Below are 20,860 nucleotides of genomic sequence, written 5' to 3' on the forward strand. Positions count from 1 at the left end.
GCCCGCCGCGCCATCACGCTCGGCTGTTAGCCGGGACGGTGAGGGGCGGCCGGCGGGCTGAAGGCAAGATGGCAGGAGGGGAAGAAGCCGGGCAGGCACGGCTCTCCAGACCAGGCTGCGTGAGGATAACCTGGAACATTTCAGCCACATGAAGCGTCGAATTGCTGCTTTCAAACCTCGTCCTGGCAAGCAGAAGGTGAAGCCTCACAGCAAAGCCCGGCGCCAGGCAAGCAAGGCCAGCAAGAGCCCCACGGATAAGGAAACGCGGCCTCACCACACGCAGATACGGTGCTGTGTGCTTTCACCCTGTGCGCATCCAGCTCCTGGCCGATTTGCTGCTGGCTTCGTAAGATTACAAGAGAATTTGGTTATTAAAAGCTTGAGATACAGCTTTTTTAATTCCTTCCAAGCTTCTATAAACCGGTACACTGTGCAACCAAATCCATTTATTAACAAAACCAGAATTACTAAAATAAACCCAAAATGCAACCAAGTATCCCAATGGTTTAAAAAAAATACATGTAATAAGGTGCAAAATGGTGAAATTCTTGATTTGATATTCCACATCTGTACTCTGCCCCTTGTAGGGGAATTGGGATTTCAGAAATACGCCCATCTTTTCTTCCTGCCCTTGTTGATCTGAATAGATCGTGAGCAAACACAGCTGTTGCATGAGGGTAGAGCCAACAGGGAACACCTCCCGAGATTATAGTTCAAGCACTCCGTGATTTCTCCAGTGGCCAAGTCAGCAAAATTGATTTGAAACAGATAGGGTACAGAGACGTAGAGCGGCAGGACTGAGTCTCAAGCCTAGGTAGCATTTTGCAAATACAGAAGTACAAAGGGCTGCTGATCTCAGGGAAGGTCCTTCCCCACGCCTGCTTACTGGAGCCTCCCTGGGCTAACCTGGGAAGCTGCTATAAAACGAAAAACTAATTCTGTACTGATTTGCACTTTAAAAAAAATGAGAACATGGATATGTAAACAAGGAGCTTATATTTGATTACATGTTAATGAAAAGGGATGGAGAAGCAAGAGCCAAGGAAAATCACCATTTTCACCACTGCCATCAACAGCAACATTATGGGTTGTACCTTGAAAATACCTCAAATTTATATGCAGCTTTTCTCTTCAAAGTAATGAAAAGGAGATGCAGCTCAAAATGAAGAAAATTAAGCTAAAAATGAAGCTGCAGCTTCATTGCCACTGCCTCTTCCAACTGTTGACAGCCTCATTGTTTAGCAAATCCTTGGAGTAGGGCCCAGCTGCCCGCTAACCCACCCAGGGCTGGCTTAAGCTCTCGAGCTCTGCCCATTACTCCCCACCTCATACCCTGCTGCAGTCTTCTATAAGCCTATTCCTATTCTCTCTTCCTCTGGTTTAGTAGTTTCCAATTTAAATTTTATACTCTAAAGTAATGCAGAGCCTTCAGCAGAACAGCCTGTGGCGTGGAGCCTTGCTGAATTGACAATTGCTTTCCTTTCCCACTGTGGCAGGGGATCTTCAAGTGCTTAGGAAGCAGCTAATGCTGGACAGCGCTCTGCTTCCCCTGTTCTACCATTCCCTTCGAGGTAATGCATATGGACAGCTATTCCTGTTGCTTCTCCTTATGCTGATCATTTCTGATGTATTCAGCTAGGATCCCGCTGAAATCCACTCGACAGCCAGGGACACGCTGGACTCCTATGTCAATTTTGGTGAGCCACGATATGCAGAAAATGGAGTAGAGCACATGGAATAAAAGGCTTAAATTCTGAATGTAGCTGTACAAATCAAGGTGAGGTATGTATGAATAATTCATGGCCTTCATGACATGTGCTTAATCCACTTCACCTATTTGCCAGCTCTGGCACACAGCAAGGTGCACAGCAAGCTAAAAATCTCACAGTAGAGGCCCAAAGAAACTGCCTGGGGTTGCACTGCTATTTCTTTTTCACCACTTCTTGCTTCTCCCCAACCCATATACTCATTTTCGTATCAGCTTCGAGCTTGTTACGTCAAGAACTTATTCCACCCTCCTCCAGTCTAATGACAGCACATCAGAGAATGTCAAAATCCTGTATTAGGCTTTATTCTTTTATATAAACATTAACATTTCTCAAACAGATTAGTTAAAAATACAGATTTAAACAAGAATTTTTGCAATTGCAATGAGTTATAAAAAACAACAGATTATTTTACAGATTGTTACAAGTGCTTTACAAAGGTGCAGAGTGAAGGCCAGTGGCAGGGGACCAACCTCAAGTGCAAAATGGACACGATACCCTCACCACGGGCATAGCGCTCAGATACACAGCCAAAAAAAAAAAAAACAAACCAAAAAACAAACAAACAAAAAAAACGAGCCATGTGAACCTAGGCTCTTGGGATGCTCACCGGGCAAGCAAACATAGACCCCTATAACAGAGAAGACTCATGAGACCAAGCTACCAGGATACTTAAGGTTACATCTCTGAGATCAGCGATAAGATGTTGCTTTTTGGAAAATAAGGAACATGTTTTACAACAGTGTATTTCTCTTCTGTCAGACAAAATATTGCTGTAAATCCTAGAATACTTATGGATGTGGATACTTAAGAACTTGGGGCATAAATCCAGTGTGGACCTCGCAGTGCCCAAAGTGAAGAAAGGATACAAGACCCAAGTGTCCTTCTCAAGCAGTTGGCACTCCTCATACAGGAGGGACCTCCATATCCCATGACCATCACTAAAACCTTGAGCAAGTACCTTGGAAAGACTTTGGCAAAAGGAAGAAGACGCAAGTGGATCTGGTTACACCCAATAATCCTGCAGCCCATGATCTGAGAGTTGTGCAGCCCATAGCTTACGCAATGCCCACATATTTCACTAAATGCAGCGTGTCCTCTCTCCTTGGCCGATACATCTTCACACCCACCTTGGAACACATACCACATGCTCCAAATTCTTGGAAGTTTTTAAGATCCTTCCACCACACCTACCTTGCCTAGGTACCAGTCCTTCACACCTATCTTTCTTTTATTCCACCCCTGAAGATAAAATCTATGCCCTGATTTGTTTTGAACTAAAGTTTTCCAGCTGTTAGAAAATCAAAGGTAAAGTGAACTGGCTGAGAACACCATGAGATAAACTGTGATGTACTACATTAAAAAAATCCACTACTTTATGCCTGACATCTTTTTCTGATGTACAAATGTTCCCTACCCAGAGGGCCTCCCTGTTAGACAAAGGGCACTACACATTAGAGGAATCCTTTTTCCAAAGGAGGGCCAGAATGAAAGGGCAGCTCTAGAGATGAAGTCTCATAATAAAGAAATAACAGCTACTTCTCTTGGAATCGTTGTAAAGGGCAGCACATACAAGAGATTTTATTTATAGGAAACCCAGTGAAACCCCTAGAACATCCACATTGACTTCCCTGAGCTCCTCAGATCCAGATACACTGGGGACCCTGCAGAAGCCTTTTGAGCTGGGTTACTCTCAATAGAGAGGGTTTGGCAAGTTCCTGCAAATTCATTTTCATAATCAACAAGAGAGGAGAGGATCAATGGGCAAGCCCTCAGGACATGCTTAGAGAAGAGAAAGACTGAAGAAAGAGGTGTACGTGTGTGTGGGGGGAAGGTCTTCATTTCTACCGTTTTCAGATGTTTCACGTTATTCCTTTGGGGTATGGGCACTACATCGAAACCAACCCCCCCCATCTGATCTACCCCAGCTGCCTCCTGCATAGTCTCATGACAACATTGAAACCCCAGGCTCATCACCTCCTGCACTGCCTAGCCCAGAGTTCAGTGCTTTGGAGAGGGGAGGCTGGCTTCTCGTTAGCAAAGGCTGGGAGATGGCGTTACGTCGGCACGTCAGTGCCCTGGGAGCATGCGGTCACTCATGCACATCCCAGATTTCTGAGAGCAGGGGAGGGAGTTTCTTGTCCTGCAGCCGAAGGGCAAACACCTGTTCGGAGTGGACACTACTTAGTGTCCGAAGACTGACCAGCTTCATTAACATCCGTGGAAACATCAGGCGGTCCTGCAGAGTCAGACAAATAGACAGCCGTTAGTAAATTCACACTAAAACTTTGTTTAAAACAAAAAAAATGACCACACCGGATGATGCCCTGTAACCACAATCCTGGCTTCCTCTAAACCCGGCATTCTCCAGGAGGTGGCAGTGTGGAGGAACATAACTACTACACCATGTCCCAAAACTCCAGACTTTCCATGCTGGCTAAACTATGGAACACGATACAGGACAGCAGGCTGTGACAGCTCACAAATCCCGCATTTAGAGCTGCTACCAAACAGCCACAGAAGGGAAGAGCATGACAGTACAGGCAGCAAGAGACCTGTTACAGACAGTACTGCAGGAACTGTGCCTGCATTAACACAAAATCAGTTTGCATCATCACTGGGGATGTTCTGGTCAGGCACTTACATTTGGTCTGTTGATGCAAATGTAAGAATGAAGGGCTTCCACGTAGGTGTGCTGCAGCCTCTCCACCAGGGACTGGTCCTGCACATTCGGTCGGTCTGCCAAAAAGCAGGTTAGAAGTAAGCAGATTGCCACAGGCAGCTTCACTGGACTGGACATCCCTGCCTAACCCCAGTCCCTCACTACGGTCTCTCCCCAAAACCTCATCTGTCATTCACCCAGCTCAGCTGGGAGAGTCAACCATGACTGCAGCAGCTATGTCAGTCTTCTGTAACTGTTCTTTCTCAGTCATGTCTACTGCACATGGGGAGTCCGATCTGACTCCTATAGAGGTGGAAGGTTAGAGAGACCGAACAGCACTACGTAAGTGTGTTTGGTCTCACGTTTCTGTCCCAGTGAAGATGAGAAGCTGCCCATTCAGGAGGGAACGGGAAAGTCTCTCCAGCAGCTGAGGCAGTTAGAAGACAGGAACAAAGGAAAAAAAAAAAATTCATCTTTCAGGTCACAAGACAGAAAACAGAAGTAAAGGTGGCTTCTTTGCCAAGCCCTGTCCTCGCCCAGAGCGACACTGGCCTCACATCCGGAGTACCTTTCCTTGACCACAAGATGTCACTCATGCCGTGTGACCTGCATCACACCAGAGCAGTGCCAGGTACATTAAGGGGAGAGTAAAATAGCAATTTCTAAATCAGGAAGATAAATATTGGCTGATTTTGCTATACACTTTTCCAGCAGTGGGGAATCTCATTTACCCTGGAGGCAGCACTAGAAAATTCGGAATATAATGAATACCCTAAGCAGAAGTAGTAACACGCTCCCTTAATCACTAGACCCTATACGCCCTTTATTACTCCTCTTCAGCTTGTGACCTTCCTTAACTCTTTCTTTGCCCTCTCAGTGCTGCAGCTCTTCAGATCTCCTTGGCTTTTTACCTGCAGAGAAAATGTTGATGGCGATTAAAAGTGCATATTCAGCATCGTTGAGCTGTAGCTCATTCATTCCCTTTGAAAACTCAAAGATGGGGTTAATGAACTCAAACTGCAGACCTGCAACAAACAGAAGAGAACAAGGTGAGGCAACAACAATTGTCTCCTCTCTCTCCCCTTCCCTCTCACAGAATAAGCTGCCAGAAACCCACTGCAGTACACACCAGGGAGTGGGGAGGACAGGCAGGCAGGGAAAAACCCTTACATTATGTTCCAAGCGTGGCTGAAGCCTCCCTTTAAATCCCACCGCTAGTGGTGAGCGCCAACAGCAGTGGCTGAGGAGTTGGGCTCTAGCTGTAAAATGATGCTATTTCTGGGTTTTCTTAGTGCCTTAAATGCCCCACAGCACATTACTGGGCAAAAGCTAAAGGAACACGACATCAACTATCAGATAAGTCTGACAAAAAGTCAGAAGCTCGCAAGTACAACATCTACACTTTCCACTCTCACACCATCACCTCCTTCAAACCCAGCAGCTCTTTTGCTTTCAAAGAAAGCTTTAATGCCATGCTCCAGATTCATCTGAAGTCCGTCTGAGCTGAAAATATATATTTCCAAGAAGTCTGAACCATGCCATTTCCTTCAGCTCAAAAAGCTGGGAGAGCTCAGGCAGAGCCTGACTTAGGCTTCCAATCACCTCCTTTGATAAATGCATTGATATTTATTGTCATAACATAGAGAGGCCACTGTCAAATCAAGTCTCTTTGTGCTATGTGCTATACAATCATGCTGAAAACTTTAGGCCTTTCCCCCAAAACAGCATCCAAGTTTCCTGCAGTACAACTGCATCAGAGAAGGATGAACAAGACAGAGGGAATCTTTCTGGCTGCCTGCTTTTTGCCTTCCCAATAATCTGAAGAAAAGGCTACCAGGAAGAAAAGTTGTATATAAAAGCTATCTCAAGCGTAAGTGGTTAAATATGTACCCAAGGGGGAGGGGAGGGGGGAAATCATCATATGAAGGACAGCCAAAGTCTTGTTTTCAGAAATGCTGAAGATACACACTTCCTGTTACTCCATCTGACATTACAGATACTCATTGCTCCTGGAAAAACAGACTTCAGAAATCACATCACCACAGACCATCGTATACTGAGCTGATGACATGTCTAAAGCACTCTGCAGGGATCTTCAGTGCACAGTATAGACGACTTATCAACTGAAACATAATCACACTAACGTCATCACTCAAAGCATGCATCTAGATTAGCAAGTGATATACTTGCAAAGGAGAGAAGACTGGGGTTTGATTTGTTGTGATCTGATACTGCTCTAAGACCACATGTCCACGTCAGACCTGTACTAGCAAGGAAGTTCACACCAGCTGCTAGCCCTAGCTGCACTCTTACAGCAACATTTTCATGCTCTAAGAGTCCAAATTTTCCAAAATAAGTTCACACCTAAAAAAAAAAGACATGAACTGAGCTAGTATCACATGTCAAAAGCAAGAAAAGGTTTGTGGGACTATTGGTCTGGTCCTATTCTAAATCTCTCACCTGACTTCAGCTTTAAGGCCCCACATACTATTTTTAGCAGCCCACACTAAAAAGGAAAAGATGAAAGAACACAAGACACAGGGAAGGAAGAAACACCTGTCTAATGCACCACCTGCTTTGGCGAAGTCATCCCGATTATAGCTCAGGTCCTTAAGAAAGGTGATGCTCTCAATCTCTGGATTGTAGCGCCGAGATGTCTCTAACAACATCACCTGAAACCGCAAATAGATATACTTGATTTGAGAACAGGAAAGAATGTTACATCGATAATTTGTTGAGTGTTAGAGCATCTCTGAAAAAAAAAAACAAAAAACCAAACAAAAACCCTCCAAGCAGTTTCTCTCAGGGTGCTTAAAAGTGCCAAGGTAAATTCTGCTGCATCCTTTGCAGCTTCTGGGAAGGGGGAAATACCTGCTTACCACTACCAAAGCTCTTGCCTCATTCTCCTCCATGGCCCTTTGCCAGTATAGCCTGGCTTGGCAGTAATGGTCCCATAGCTGAGGTCCTTCAGCCTGTCATCCCAAAAAAAGGGATGGAACCAGTTCTCCAGGTGGGTACTCCAAATTCTTTCATCTCTGCTACTATGTATTGTGGTGGAGCCAAACTCTCACCTCTATGGTAGATGTCTTCAATAAAGCGATCTGATCTTCCCTGGTGAGCTCCAGGAAGCCAGGTAGTTGCTTGGCAAAGTCCACAATCTCTTGCACAGAGATAATTGCAAGTTCTGTAAAATGAGCAAAACGCTGCTGCCTTGCTTCACGGTTGTTAGGGTCAGGAACTTGGGGCCACGGCTGTGGGAATGGGAAGAGACAGCATATGTACGTGAAAGATGGAGCCAGGGCAGAAAGATGAGAGGATGAAGTGAACAGAGAAAGAAAATAAGACACATTGGAACATCATCCTTTGCTATTTCTTACAGAATTTTAGCCCACAGATGCAATGCCTAAAGTATCTTCCAAATAATTTACCCACAACCCCAACTCCTAAAACTCCACTTTTTCTTATTTTGGGTACACTGGTAGAGTTTTTACCGTCACTTTGAGCCTGTCTGTGAATGAGCGCTGGTTGCACTGCTGCTGAGCGGCCACAAGCTTTTTTATCATGCTCAACTGTTCAGGCGTCAGTTTGTGGGAAGGGCTTGGCGGATTCGGAGGGTTCGGACGCACGACGACTGTCCGAGCCTGATCGTCTTCCTGCTTTTTCAGTTTCTTCAATCGGATCTGTTCTTCAGACAGAACATCTAAAGCAGGAATAGCCAGAGATCAGTCATGACATAGGAGCACACTGGAAACCACACTAAACACAGGGTAACGTGCTGTGCATGGAGAGGCAGAGATCACAGCTGCCTGCATCTGGCATATCGGCGTGTACACAATACAGACAGCAGACAGTGATACTTATCATTTGTTTCTCCCTTTTTTCCCCACTTTAAGTTGTTCCCTTGCCTTGCTTTTAATCATACTGTCACAAAGTGTTCACAAAGGACAGAAGCTCCCTTCATGATGCCCGGCAGATCTCAGAAAGGCAACAGCGACCTTCCCCATTGAGCAATTCCCCAAAATGTCATTGTAACACATTCCAACAGGAGCTCTCTTCACATACCATAGTGTGTCCATTGTATTTTATATTATCTTGCTGTTGTGTCTTTTTCCGATATTGCTAAATTAACAGCTTGTGTCATTTCATCTTTCTTCTGAGAGGTCAGAGTCAGTACTGGATGGAGTTCGAGAGTGAAAGGACAATTCTCTACACAGCCCACCTACAGCAGACTGTAGAGTAGTAACATACCGCAAGACAAATAATGAAATAATAGCTTTGCATAAAACGTACTGAGGACTGCAAGTCCTTCAGGAGCAGGGCTAGAAGTCGTCTTCAGTCGTGTAGTCAAAGGATATGCCATTTAGATGTAAGGAATAAAACAACTCAGAGGCATGCGTTGTGAAAAAAATCTTATTGGACCAACTGCTTATTAGCTAATTTAAATACAAAAATCTGTTAACAGCCTGTAACTAAGTTAACTGAAGAATTCACTGATTCAAATGTAGAGGAGATTTGTTGTTTAAGTCAAAGCTGCAAAACCTATCTGCAAGCTGCATCCAAAAAAAAGGAAACTACCAGAGACACCTGGATTCAAGGATTATCTTCAAGAGAATCATCTTGTGAGTTAGTGATGAACGAACAAAAAGCAGAAAAAGGACCGATTGGAAAAGAAACCGTATCTTCAGGAACAAAGATAAAAATAGTAAAGCTTGACTTTGCAAACAAGATTTTAAAAGTGCTGAAAGATTCTTTGGCCATTTTTTATGCACAGATAACAAGGAAACATGTCCGCTATACAGGAAGGCAGGCCCCAAAACTGAACAAGTATATACTTGCACTTCTCAAAAGAATCATGTTAAACATGAAGACAAGAAATGGAGAACTATTGTGAGAGAGCATTCTGAAATGGACAGTCCACAGGATTGGAGGGGAAGACAAAGAACATAGCACATTCAAGCTGAGAGTAACCTTTATCCCTGACTTCCAACAGGGAGGATGTGCACACAGGTACACACGTGCACAAAAATTACAATTCTAACAGCAAAGACATTCAATACAATTACCAAATTAAGGGGGATCTGTAAGATTAGAAAATGCTAGTCACAGTGTTAGTTTAAGAAGGAAGCAATTGATCCAAGCGATTACAGTCCCTCATCTTGGGACTCAGATGCACAAAGAATTTATAGCTGAGTACAAGTTACCAGTCATTACTAAACCTTGAAAACTGCCTATGTGCAAGCTTCTACACCATGCTAAATTCAAAGTAATCTAAGTTACTCAGTTTGCCATGAAGGAACTATTTAACCTCATGGTTCACACTGGCTTAAGAACAATAAACTGGACATGAATAACTTCAGGCTGGGAATTAGAAGAATGTTTCCAACAACTAGTAGAAGGAACTTCTGAAATGACCTTCCAAGTGAAACAGCTGGAGGAGAAAGCCCTCAGTTTCTGTCAAGATTAACAAGGCAAATTTGCAGTGGGGATTACAGTGTCGACAAGAATTGCCAAACACTTGATAATAACAACCCAAAGATTCCTTTTGGCCTAATTTTCCCAAGCTGTCTTCAACATAAGACAATGAGTAAACACAGAAACACATTGAGGCTCTCTAGTATCCACCTGCAACAGAAGAGTAGCAAGGTGGACAGGTAGCCTTGCTACATGGCTTTTCAAATACATCTGTTTTGTAGCTCTCAGGAGCAGGGGGAAATGGGGCAAAGACTGCATACATAATGCTGATACAAACCAGTGTGACAAAGTTACCGATTACATACATTAGGTGCGATGTGTTTCATGTTGAAAAAACTGAACAGCATGTTTCCTTGGTGCAGCTCAGTGGGACTTACTTTTTGCAGAAGTATTTTTAGAAGATGTTTCCGAAATACCCTCTGTTCCTCACTGTTCTGGGTGCTGGATGTCAGAAAAGGAGACTTCACACAGATTTAATGTTAACCGAGCATCCATTCGGTCAGTCTTGGCCAGCAAAGGGATGAAACCCGGAGGCCTTGGCAGCGGAGGGCTGTTCCTGATATGCGAGCAGGAACATCGTTGAATATTCAGAAACAGCAGCCTTATGGCTCGTGTGAGAACAATAGCAGAGTTCCCTAAAGGGAGTGACGAGATCAGGTCTGCACAAACACAGCTGCAGTACTGTGGTGCTGCCCTTGACCTCTGTCACAAGCTCACAGTACGAGGCAAAGGAAAGTGCCTGTTGTTCAAGGAGCACGATGACCGACCTTGCAGTCCTGATCACAAGACAGACGGAAGCCTGAGTTTACTGATACAGTTAACAGCATACTGAAGAACGTGTAAATCTTAGTTGCGAGTCTTTCCTTGATGTCATATTCCACGAGTTCTTACAAAATAGCGTGTTCAAGGAATACAGCAGAGCTGGGGCTCTCAGTGCACCGGTCTTGTTCCACTAACAGCCTCACCTCTCCACGTGATCCCTGCTAAGCTCTCAGTGACTTCCCACACACATTCCAGCACGCAGCCTGCATGGCTCACGTGTGACCCCCAAGCACTCACGCTGTTCCCATCCTTACACCCATCGGCCCCCAGCCCGCCCCGACACGCCTCCTGTCCCAGCACCACGGTGCTCCCGCCAGCACCATTCCCTGCACTCACACTGCTCCCGCATGCCCGCCTCCTGGCACTTGCGCAGCCGGCACTCCTGACACTTGCGACGCATGTACATGTCCATCTCACACTTGCCGCCATTCTTGCAGACGTACTGTGCACCCTTGATGACACTGCGGCGGAAGAAGCCCTTGCAGCCTTCACAACTCAGCACGTTGTAGTGGAAGCCGGAGGCCTTGTCCCCACACACGCTGCACACTTCATTTCCCAGCATCTTAGGGGCTGGGCCCTTCTTCCGCTTCAGGGGGGGATTTTCTACCGAAGCGAACAGTACCAAGGAAAAGGAAAGGGGGAAAAAAAAAAAAAAAAAAAAAAGGAAGAGAAAACCCACACACATGAGGGAAGCATGGTGTTTGCAGATGACTGCCCCATTCCTTACAATGACCAATATCCTCACTCAAACCCACTATCTCCCAAACACATGGATGAAAAGATCAAGTCTCCCATTTCACGGACTCCCCTTCTAGGCAAGCATATCTTCTGCAGCAAACCAACTATTGACATAATCCAAACAGTTTCACCTCAACTATATAAGCAGATATAGCTTCAACTTGTTCCCCTCCAAAATAAGGTGAAAGAGCTAAAACACGCTCAGGCCAGATGTTCTTCTGCACTCTCCATCAGCAGGAGTGACAGTTAAATACCAATGTGAGAAAAAGCTGCAAAAAAGTTGAGCTGAAATCCAAGACTCTGCAGAAAGTAGTTTTCTTCAGAATTCACCTCCAGTTCCCTTACTTCTATTCTCTGCCATACTCATGCACAAAGATAAGGAAAAATGGTTCAGCATACTCATGCACAAAGATAAGGAAAAATGGCTCAGCAGTCAAACATTCACAGAAAACCGGTGCTGAAACTGTGACCGTACAAAAAGCAGACCGAGTAGGCAATCCCTGCTCCGGGTAACTGGGACACTTGGGGAAACTGTCAAGATAGAAGACAGCAACTTCATTGACTTAGGGGCAATAAGCAGGCAAGCAGCACACTGCACAAGCTCTGTGAACCTTTGGAACTCTGAAACCATCATTTCTTCTTCAAGAAGAGTGCTTCCCACTCCTAAAACTGAAGCACTCTCATACTGACAGTTCATTTACCAAACCTTGTTATTCCACCTGAAACACAGGGCCTTCACTACTGCCTCACATTTCAGATGGTCTTGTGCAGCAGCTCCCAGTTCTTCCTATGTCATTCTGATGGATCTTAATCTTGTCACTGGCTGTGCATTCTGAAAACATCTTTGGTCTACTCCAACACGTCTCACCTTAAGCATTCCAACCAAATGCTTGCCGACGTTATTTGTGTATTCCCTCCCTATTAGCCGTCTCTCTTTTCATTCCATTTAATTCTAGCCATGTTGACACCTGACATGTCCTTCTGCACAGCTTATAGGGCAAGTATTTTTCTGTATGTCTGATATTATAGATTCTTCTATGGCAGCTGTTCATAAAGATTACAAACAGCATGTTTTGATAAGTCTCCAGATTATGTTTAGATATGCCTGGAAAGCCTTTGCACTGGAGTTAATTCATAGGGAATGGTTTCCAGGACAAGGGTGCTGCATTTCCTGATCAGCATCAGGCTTACAATGGCATGTCTCGTTTTTGTATGTATGGTTCTAATACTTCCATCTTTATGCTCAGTTCCACTTACTATTCTGCTCGAGTTCCTGAAATGGTGAACAGTTTTAGGTCAGTCTCAGAAGTTATTATTAGTGTTCTGCACTACATATTGGTTTTCAGTGTCTTAAGTATCTTGGTGTTGATTTTCAATCCCATTGACTTTACAGAGGTCTGGAGGTCACTCATTTTGGCCTGCACTTCTCATTGCAGATTGGACAGCAGGAAAATGTCATCAGAAAGGTTAAGTCTCTGATATTCCCCTCTCTTGTTCTACTACATTTCTCTTCCACAATCTATTACCAAGAGGAAATTATGCAATGCCTACAGTTATTTCAAATTACTTAGTCTGCCATTGCATATATATTAACTGGTATTATAACTTTGTGGAAGCCTCAAACGATGTTCGTGTTTCTGTGGGACAGCAGAGTAATCCAATGACTTCCACAAGATGGATCTGTCCATCTTGTGGATTTCTTAGCTGTCTTTAAGAAGTTACATAAACATCTGATTACCATTCCTATGGCTGTTTTATTGAGACAGATAGGCTTATTCTTTGATCTATGCAAATTATTTTCCATCTCTGAACACTAACCATTTTAGTTATATAGCTTATTGTTGTCATTTTCTGTAATCAAAGATAACACAGAAATAATTTGAGATGTATGAAGTGTGAATGCCATCTCTGCACCTTTAGGCCTCATTAGAGTCCTCCTTCATCGGTAGATTCCCTATTTAATACTTTTTTCTCCACATTTTTTGGCTTTTTTCCTTGCATTTTTGTAAGGCATTATCAATTGTTTTCTTTTCCCGTCCTCAAATGTGTTTTAAGGACTTTTATTGGGTAATATCTCTTCACCTTTCAACTACTTTCTTTGTTTCTACTCTACTGATGAGTCCCAGTTGCAGGTTCAGATCACCTCTTCTTTTTATATCAGGGATTGCCCATTGCCTCACTGTTCAACAAATACATTTATTTGTCATATTTCCATTCAGTTGCTGATACTATGCTGGACACCACACTTGTGCTTTCCTTTTTTTCCTGTTACTGGTCCAGAGATGTTATACTAAGTCTTCTTACAGTTTGAAAGTGAGGGATTGTGTGTGTTAGCAGCAATTATAACTGCAAAATCTCAGTTCTATTTCCTGATACCCTTTCAACCTCAGTTCTTTGTGGTAGATTAAGTTTGATTCTGCTGCCTCTCTTCTTTTTTATGCCATGTAGCTTCATGGAATATCATGGCACAATATGCTTCATTGTTGTGGATATATACATTCTGGAAAAAGAAATGTGTAGAGGAAACTTCTACTGTCTTTCCATCATATAAATCTGCAAGAACCTATTATTTCTTTGCATCATAATCCTTATTGGATTGTCACCTGTAGTAAAGCTTTATTGTTCGGCAGCTTTTGATAAGGCTAACAAAAAGAAATTTATTTTACTGCCATGGGCCTAGCTTCTAGAAGGTCAAATAAGCAAAATATTCAACACATTTATCACCTGGAAAAACCCAGTCATCTTCAACTATCAATAACTGATTCTATTCTTAGGCATGCTTTCTGAGTGCCTCAAGCACAGCAGAACTCACCCTAGAATTTTGCCAAGTATCAATTCTGCTTGCAGCTGAAAGAATGGATAGCCTTTAACTTGCATGGATTTAGTAAGAATTTTTCCATACCTGCATGCTCAGGGGGGTTCTCTGAGCCAGGGAAGAGCGAAAGCCCTTCCTCCTCCATCTCAAATACACTTGCCACCCTCTTCCCATGATCCTGTGTGCCAAGTTGACTGGGACCCATGGAGGCCACACAGGAAGGGCTCACTATAATCTCATCGCTGCAGCATTGTTACTGCCGAGCAAGGGGCCGCAGGCGTCTTTCTTCAAGGTCTTGAGTTTCTCTCTGCTACTGAAAGTCAGAAAGGAAGTACCTGTGGAAAAAAAAACAGATGCAAAAGAGGTAAGAGTTCAACTACTTAGGCTATTAACTCCCAAAAATCTATTACAAGCTGCATCACAAGCAAGCTTCAAGATTTTATTTCCTTATTTATTAAAAGGGACAATTAACTTTGTTTTATCAATGTTTATGCTCTTGAAACACAGTATTTTAACAAACTGTGATAAGAGGTACAAGACTAGCACACCCAGGCGCAAAACTGTCTTTTTAATCGCCAAAATATTTATCAAAGCAGGACAGGTCTTCATTACTGCTAACACCACCAGGAGACTTCAGCCCTGACCTCTCCAAGTGTGTAAGAGGGAAATTCCAGACTTTACAACCGGTGGCCTTTGTTAAAGCTTCCAGTAACAAATAGTTCATTGCTGCCAGCTGCCCTGGATTTTGTGGCACATACTGCAGAGCACATAGAAAATTGTAAAAGACAATTTGGATACAATTATTTAGCAGAGACTACAAAACATCGAATTTCCCTATTAATATCAGTAGCCAAAGGCTGTGCCAAAAATCAGTGATGTATCAAAGATGAGGATGACGAATCCTCCGCTCACCTACAACAAGAAACTGAAAGCCAGCATCATTACCCACGGAAAATGACCATTACGCCATTCTCAGGAAATAGATTCACCACCAATCTTCTGAGGATACCCTTTTCTGGAAACCATACTGAAAAAGCATCTTTATTATACAGCACTAACTCCACTACAGAACCTGAACCTGGAAAGCAAATCCAATAACTTTTTGTAAAAAGCCCCACCTGCACAGAAAAAGGCCTTACTGGTTTGACTGCATAGGCTTAGTGAAACTGCTAATGTAAACACCCCTAATCTGATTGAACATGCATTTGATCAGTTGATCTTAACTCAGTGATTTACCAATGCAAGCTAAAGGGATTAGCTGATTTAAAAAGCAACTACGTTAAAGGCCTGTACCAGTTTGACTTGAGTGATTAAGTTCAGGACTGGAAGCCTGCCACTCTCTGAAAGACAGGAGGTGACAAAGCTGTGCAGCAGCCCAGATACAAAAGCACCAGGTAAGCAGGGGCATGCCTCACACGCTGCAGTGCTGACTGGGAAAAGGCAGAGGACCACAGTCCCAACTCCCTTCTTCCATCCTGGGTATTTGGACCAGACCGTGCAACTTTTCTTAGAACGCCAAAGGCAAAGATGAAAGCAATGCTTCTGCAATACTTCCACAAACCACCCGAAACAGTCATCAAGTACTCTGAAACAGTCACCAAGTACAAAAGCAGTCATACTGTCAAGCCTGCTGAGCTCCTGTCATCTGCCATTACACCGTGGCAGATAATAGATGCAAGTGTTAAAAACCACAGGGCATATTAATTCACGTGACCTTTGTAAACACAGCCTCAGACTGTATAAGGAATTCAGAGCTCCCTCCCCTTTGGTGCACGTAGCCACTGAATCGCTGGAGAAGAAACAGACTATCTAGGATAAAAGCAGTGGCAGAAAATATGAAACTCAAAGCCAGAGAAAGGAAGAAGTCCTATTGTGGGAGACTACAAGCTAACTGATGGGATTTGCAACCAATTCAAAGAGACTCACAGTCCTCAAAGGAACAATATGGCTATCACAATCAACTTTTTAAAAAAAAGTCTCCACAGTAAATCCTGCAGCAACTGAAAACCTTGTGGAGAGACACAGCATCAGATGGAGATAGGAACTTCACTGAAATAAACCCAAACCCGACTTGTATTCCTACTCCCATGTAAGCTCCTCACTGATGCTGATATCAGGTGTCCCTGGACATGTTTGGACACAAAACAAGACAGCTAAGTGTACTGCCTCAGTGCATCTCCACATTCCTTTAAGCCACGCAAAAGACTCACTCAGACATTAATTATCGTGCAGAATGAATCACCAGCAGCAATACCACAGTCATTATTCAAAGGAAGAGTTTGATTCCCCAGCTGAGGGACTGAGTGACAGTGCTCAGGCCCCACTGCCTTCAGTTCAGTGACCCAGTCTTGCTGCATCCCAGCCACAACTGCGATGTATTCCAGAAAGCAAAAGAGGAGGGTACAGCCTGATAGGATTTCAAAACTGTGTCATCTGCACAATCATGACTGACATTGCAAGAGCGAAACTTGCTGTCAGCAGGACATCTGGAGCCCAAAGGGGAGTTTCTAGGAGACTGCAGACTTCCTGGCAACGTCTGAGAAGTCTGCAGCTACCAACAGGGAGGGGAGTATAAATCCATGTGCACACCCAGAACGCGGCAACGAGAAGGCCTATCAGCCACTATCTTCGAGCTGTAAAACCAACCCACACGTTCCTACTTCATGCACTAGCCTCCAGCCTTCCCAAAACAGAATGGGCCTCTTGTCTTCTCTGCTCCTAAGACACAGCAATTTTTAGTTTTGTAGATGCAGTAACAATTGCAGGCTATGGAAAACTGACCTAACTAGAAACAGCAGCACCCTGTGCTAGGTAAAGAAACTTAAACTAGCATTTTCCCCACAGGCACACAAGTGAGAGGCTGTATGACTAGGCCAGGGCGTTAGTTTTCACAGAAATACATGAGGATCATTTTCAAATGACTAAAAAATCTTGTTGAGTTTTGTACTAATAATCATGTTACCAGAGGTTCACATCTTCCCAATTGCACCACCACTTCAACTAAAAATGTAGAAGGGTGATGCAAGTCGTAACTGCAAGAGGGAACACTGTCGTCTTGACATAATCCGCTGTGCTGCCTCCCACTGTCTCAACTCTGTCAGTTTTAGAAACTAGGATTGGCCAAGTGACAAAAGATGAAGCAATCACTTCTCTCTAACACAGCGTCTAGAACAGAGGAACCTAATGAGCAGACATACTCCAGTGAGGAAGCACATATAGAGAAAGGCTAAGGGAAACAATTTTCTGCCAGCCCTTGCCACCCATGTCTCAAATAAGACATCAAACACTTCTGAAATGCGTCGCCACCAGCTTCACCCTACTCCATTTCTTCCCTTTCTTTTCTGAGACAACGGAACAACTCGGATACCAATAGTCTCAAGATCAGCGCTCTTGCAACAGAAAGTACTGTTAACAGAGACTAGAGATGGCAGCCCTGGCTATTGTACCTCATGCTAAGCGCCAGAAACATTTGTCACTTCCTCCAGCAACTCTCTCATCTCATCCCATTCCCTCAGCTGAGTCCTCTTCCAAGCCCAGCTGAAGCACTTATACACTCCTGTGGAAGTCTTTGATCTGACCTGTCATCAACAGACACAAAGCTACAGAATACGCCTAATTTCTGTCCCACATTCATTGAGGACAAGTAAAGGAGATAGCATTGGGCAGCACAGCACATAAACAAACCAAAAGAGCCAGACGCAGTTACTGTGACACTTCTGCTAAACAGGTCTGTCCTCTCCCTGGTATTCCTTGTTTGGTGCTTTTTGTGAGAAGTTTAACGATCAGGAACCAGACCAAGCCCAAGCACATCTCTGAAGAAGCTGTACTGTGGAGTGCAGGAATAATCAGAGGAATAGCACAACAGAGCCCTTTACCTCCAAATACTAGATGTTCAGAGAAAACGGTAGCTTTTTAGGAAGTTTGCGCAGTCTCTGGGATGTTTCAAAACAGGATTTACTGGTCAGAGTCCTGGTGCTATGAATTTCAAAATCCTACAGCCTTCTGCCAAGGGAAAATATATGGTTGTGTTTCAGTTCTGTAATGAATCACAAGCGTGCACTCTGCAGCACCTCAGCATCAGCAGAAGAGACCTTAAATTCATATACATATGTTAACACAACTGCACTCACGTGTCACACAGCTGTGTGTCAACAGGACTGCGCCTTTGTGCATGGGCCTAACAGGCTGTTGGTGAACAAATGCATCTGATAGGAAGGGCTATCTTTCAGAGTTACCTAAAGCAGGGATATAATTTGGCATTTTGGCTTCTAAATGTGTTCTGACATGCAATACAAGTGCCAGCACCCAATCTGAATCTACCTCTGAAAGCTGGGCTCACAACAGTGCATAAGGGTCTCCGCTGAAATCTAAATGCGCAACTCTGACAGTGGTGATGCTACCTTGGGTATCAAAAGCTGGCTGCAGATCTAAATGGCCAAGAAAAAAAAACTGTTGGACTGAGATTTCACAGGACCCTACAGCACAGAACTAAGCCCCTTAGAAGACAACACTGTTCCAATCCTTTCATAAGAAGTAACCAGTATTTTGTGACCTAATGCTCTTCCTGTACAGTCTCTGGTGTAGCAGCCGGAGTATTTTCACAAACCTTCCCAAGGAACTTGGTACTACCTTGTAGCTGTCTCAGAGAAACAAAGGTTATTCCCAGCTCATGTTGGCTCATTCCTCTTCCTTCCCTCTGCATCATCACATTTCTCAAGAAATGCTGGAGCAGCTAGTAGGTCTGTAAGCAGGGCAAAAGCACACATATAACAGGTTTCAATTAGGAAAAAGTTGAAAGAGACACTTGTACCTTTCAGGGCAGAAAAAGAATCCTATGCAAATCTGTCACTTTGAAAATGAAGCAATATTACATGTGAAAACTGTTAAAACTCATGAGGAAAAATAATCAGATTGTCAGTGGGAGGGACAAACCGTGAAAATGCAAGGTGTGCAAAGCAGTGCAACAGACAGCATAAAGAATGATTTTGAACAGTATGTTTACAAAGAATGGAAAGAACAGTTCTGTAAGTCTCAGGGAACAGAGACTAGCCCCCTGCCCCTGCTGTAAATCCCTCTCTACAGACAACTGCAGGGACACGGTTTCAAACTGCCTTATCCATTTAGATCTCTCAGAAGCGTAAAGACAACCACAAACTGGAAGGGGTTCGCAAGCCACTGTCAGTCCCAAGCTGATTAAAAAAAAGCTCCAACCTCCTGATTGCTTTCATTTGCTGTCGAGCTAAGCTTCAGCTGACCATGAGCAGCTGCCCAAGCGTACAGCACTGGCCTGTGAGCCTTTCAAGTTGTTGCCACCTCTGCCAACTATGCAAGAGAGTCCTACCAGTCACTCCTGGCTGCGCAGCCTGCTCCTCAGGGATGGGCAGCTGCATTCCAGTCTCTTGCTCCCTAAGTTAAGGGTCTTATTCCACTTCTGCCTCTCTAGCTCTCTAGTTTTAGAGCCCCCCCCCTTACTTCGGCTTTTACTCCTGCTGCTGACCAACTCCTTTACTACCCATGACTTTGCTGACTTCTGGCATGGCCTTTGCTCACGCATTTGTCTCTTCCTTTGAACTGGTGCATCCCTGAGCTTGATTGGGTTCTCACTGCAGCACCCAGCTCTCATTGTGAAGACTTCCTTTGGCTTTAGTCTAGTCTCAACACACAGCATGCCGTCTGCTACCCGGGTCAGGTATGGATGCCACGGCAGAGTTCAGAGAACAACAGAAGAAGTGACTAACAACGGAACAGATTAAAATAAACAAACATGTGTCACATGATGGAAAGAGTAGGGAAGAGAAGCAGGAAGGTGTAACGATGGTGTACAGATGGATGAAAGGCGTTATTCTGAAAGATGGTATGCCTAAAAAGAATAGAAGGAAACCGAGGAAGAGAAAGTCAGGCTGTTACAGAAAAACACCCTGAAGGTGAGTTCTAGGACACTGGAAGGCAGTCTCCATAATTTTCCTTCCAAAATTAGACCTTATATTACAACCACAATGCAAAGAGGTCTGCAGACGTTTCTGAATCTGAACCTAACATGACTTAGATGCTCTTGACCCACAGAATATACTAACAAACAATGGCAGCAACAGAAGTTCCAAGCCAGTTCCACCCTACCTCAGGTAAGAAAGAATATAGGACTGGAACAAAAAATAAGTCTCTCTCCATTGAACCAATTGATTACCCAAGTGAATTCAGATCGTAAGGCACAACGGTACTACCAAACAGGATGCAGTAATTCAGGGCAGAATCAGCCCGAGGTACTTCTGCTTTGCTCTACGTAAAAAAACCCAACCAAACTCATTCCTTGTCTATGATCTTTAGAGCACAGGATTTGTTTCTTTCCTGCACAGCCTGTGGATCCCTCCATTTTGGGAACAGGGCTTCCCAAATTGTACATCAGGTGAAGACAGAATGCACTGACTCCAGTCCCAGCCAGAACCTACAAGCTCTGCAAAGAAACTCCTCACCCCAACAGCAATTGTTTTGCAAGAAGTCAGCTCGCCTGTTCACGTGCCTCATCCAGCAGGAGATCATCTCTCCCCCTCATTATTCCTTGCCCTGTCAAAGGCTGAGGTTTTGGTT

The 20,860-nt window shown here is 44.1% G+C and overlaps 1 protein-coding gene across 1 annotated transcript; it reads right to left on the reverse strand.

Moving 5' to 3' along the window:
* Nucleotides 1–2,055: 2,055 nt before the first annotated feature.
* NR1H3 (nuclear receptor subfamily 1, group H, member 3) lies at nt 2,056–14,622 on the reverse strand. Its single transcript, XM_009578804.1, has 8 exons — nt 14,363–14,622; nt 11,059–11,325; nt 7,920–8,128; nt 7,500–7,679; nt 7,001–7,100; nt 5,340–5,453; nt 4,411–4,505; nt 2,056–4,005 (listed from the first exon to the last, which is right to left on the reverse strand). The coding sequence occupies exons 1-8, from the start codon at nt 14,478–14,480 to the stop codon at nt 3,859–3,861; spliced, it is 1,230 nt and encodes a 409-aa protein (XP_009577099.1). The 5' UTR covers nt 14,481–14,622; the 3' UTR covers nt 2,056–3,858.
* Between the last annotated feature and the right edge of the window lie 6,238 nt (nt 14,623–20,860).

Source organism: Fulmarus glacialis, unplaced genomic scaffold (assembly GCF_000690835.1).
Source record: "Fulmarus glacialis isolate BGI_N327 unplaced genomic scaffold, ASM69083v1 scaffold14055, whole genome shotgun sequence".
Taxonomy (NCBI): domain Eukaryota; kingdom Metazoa; phylum Chordata; class Aves; order Procellariiformes; family Procellariidae; genus Fulmarus; species Fulmarus glacialis.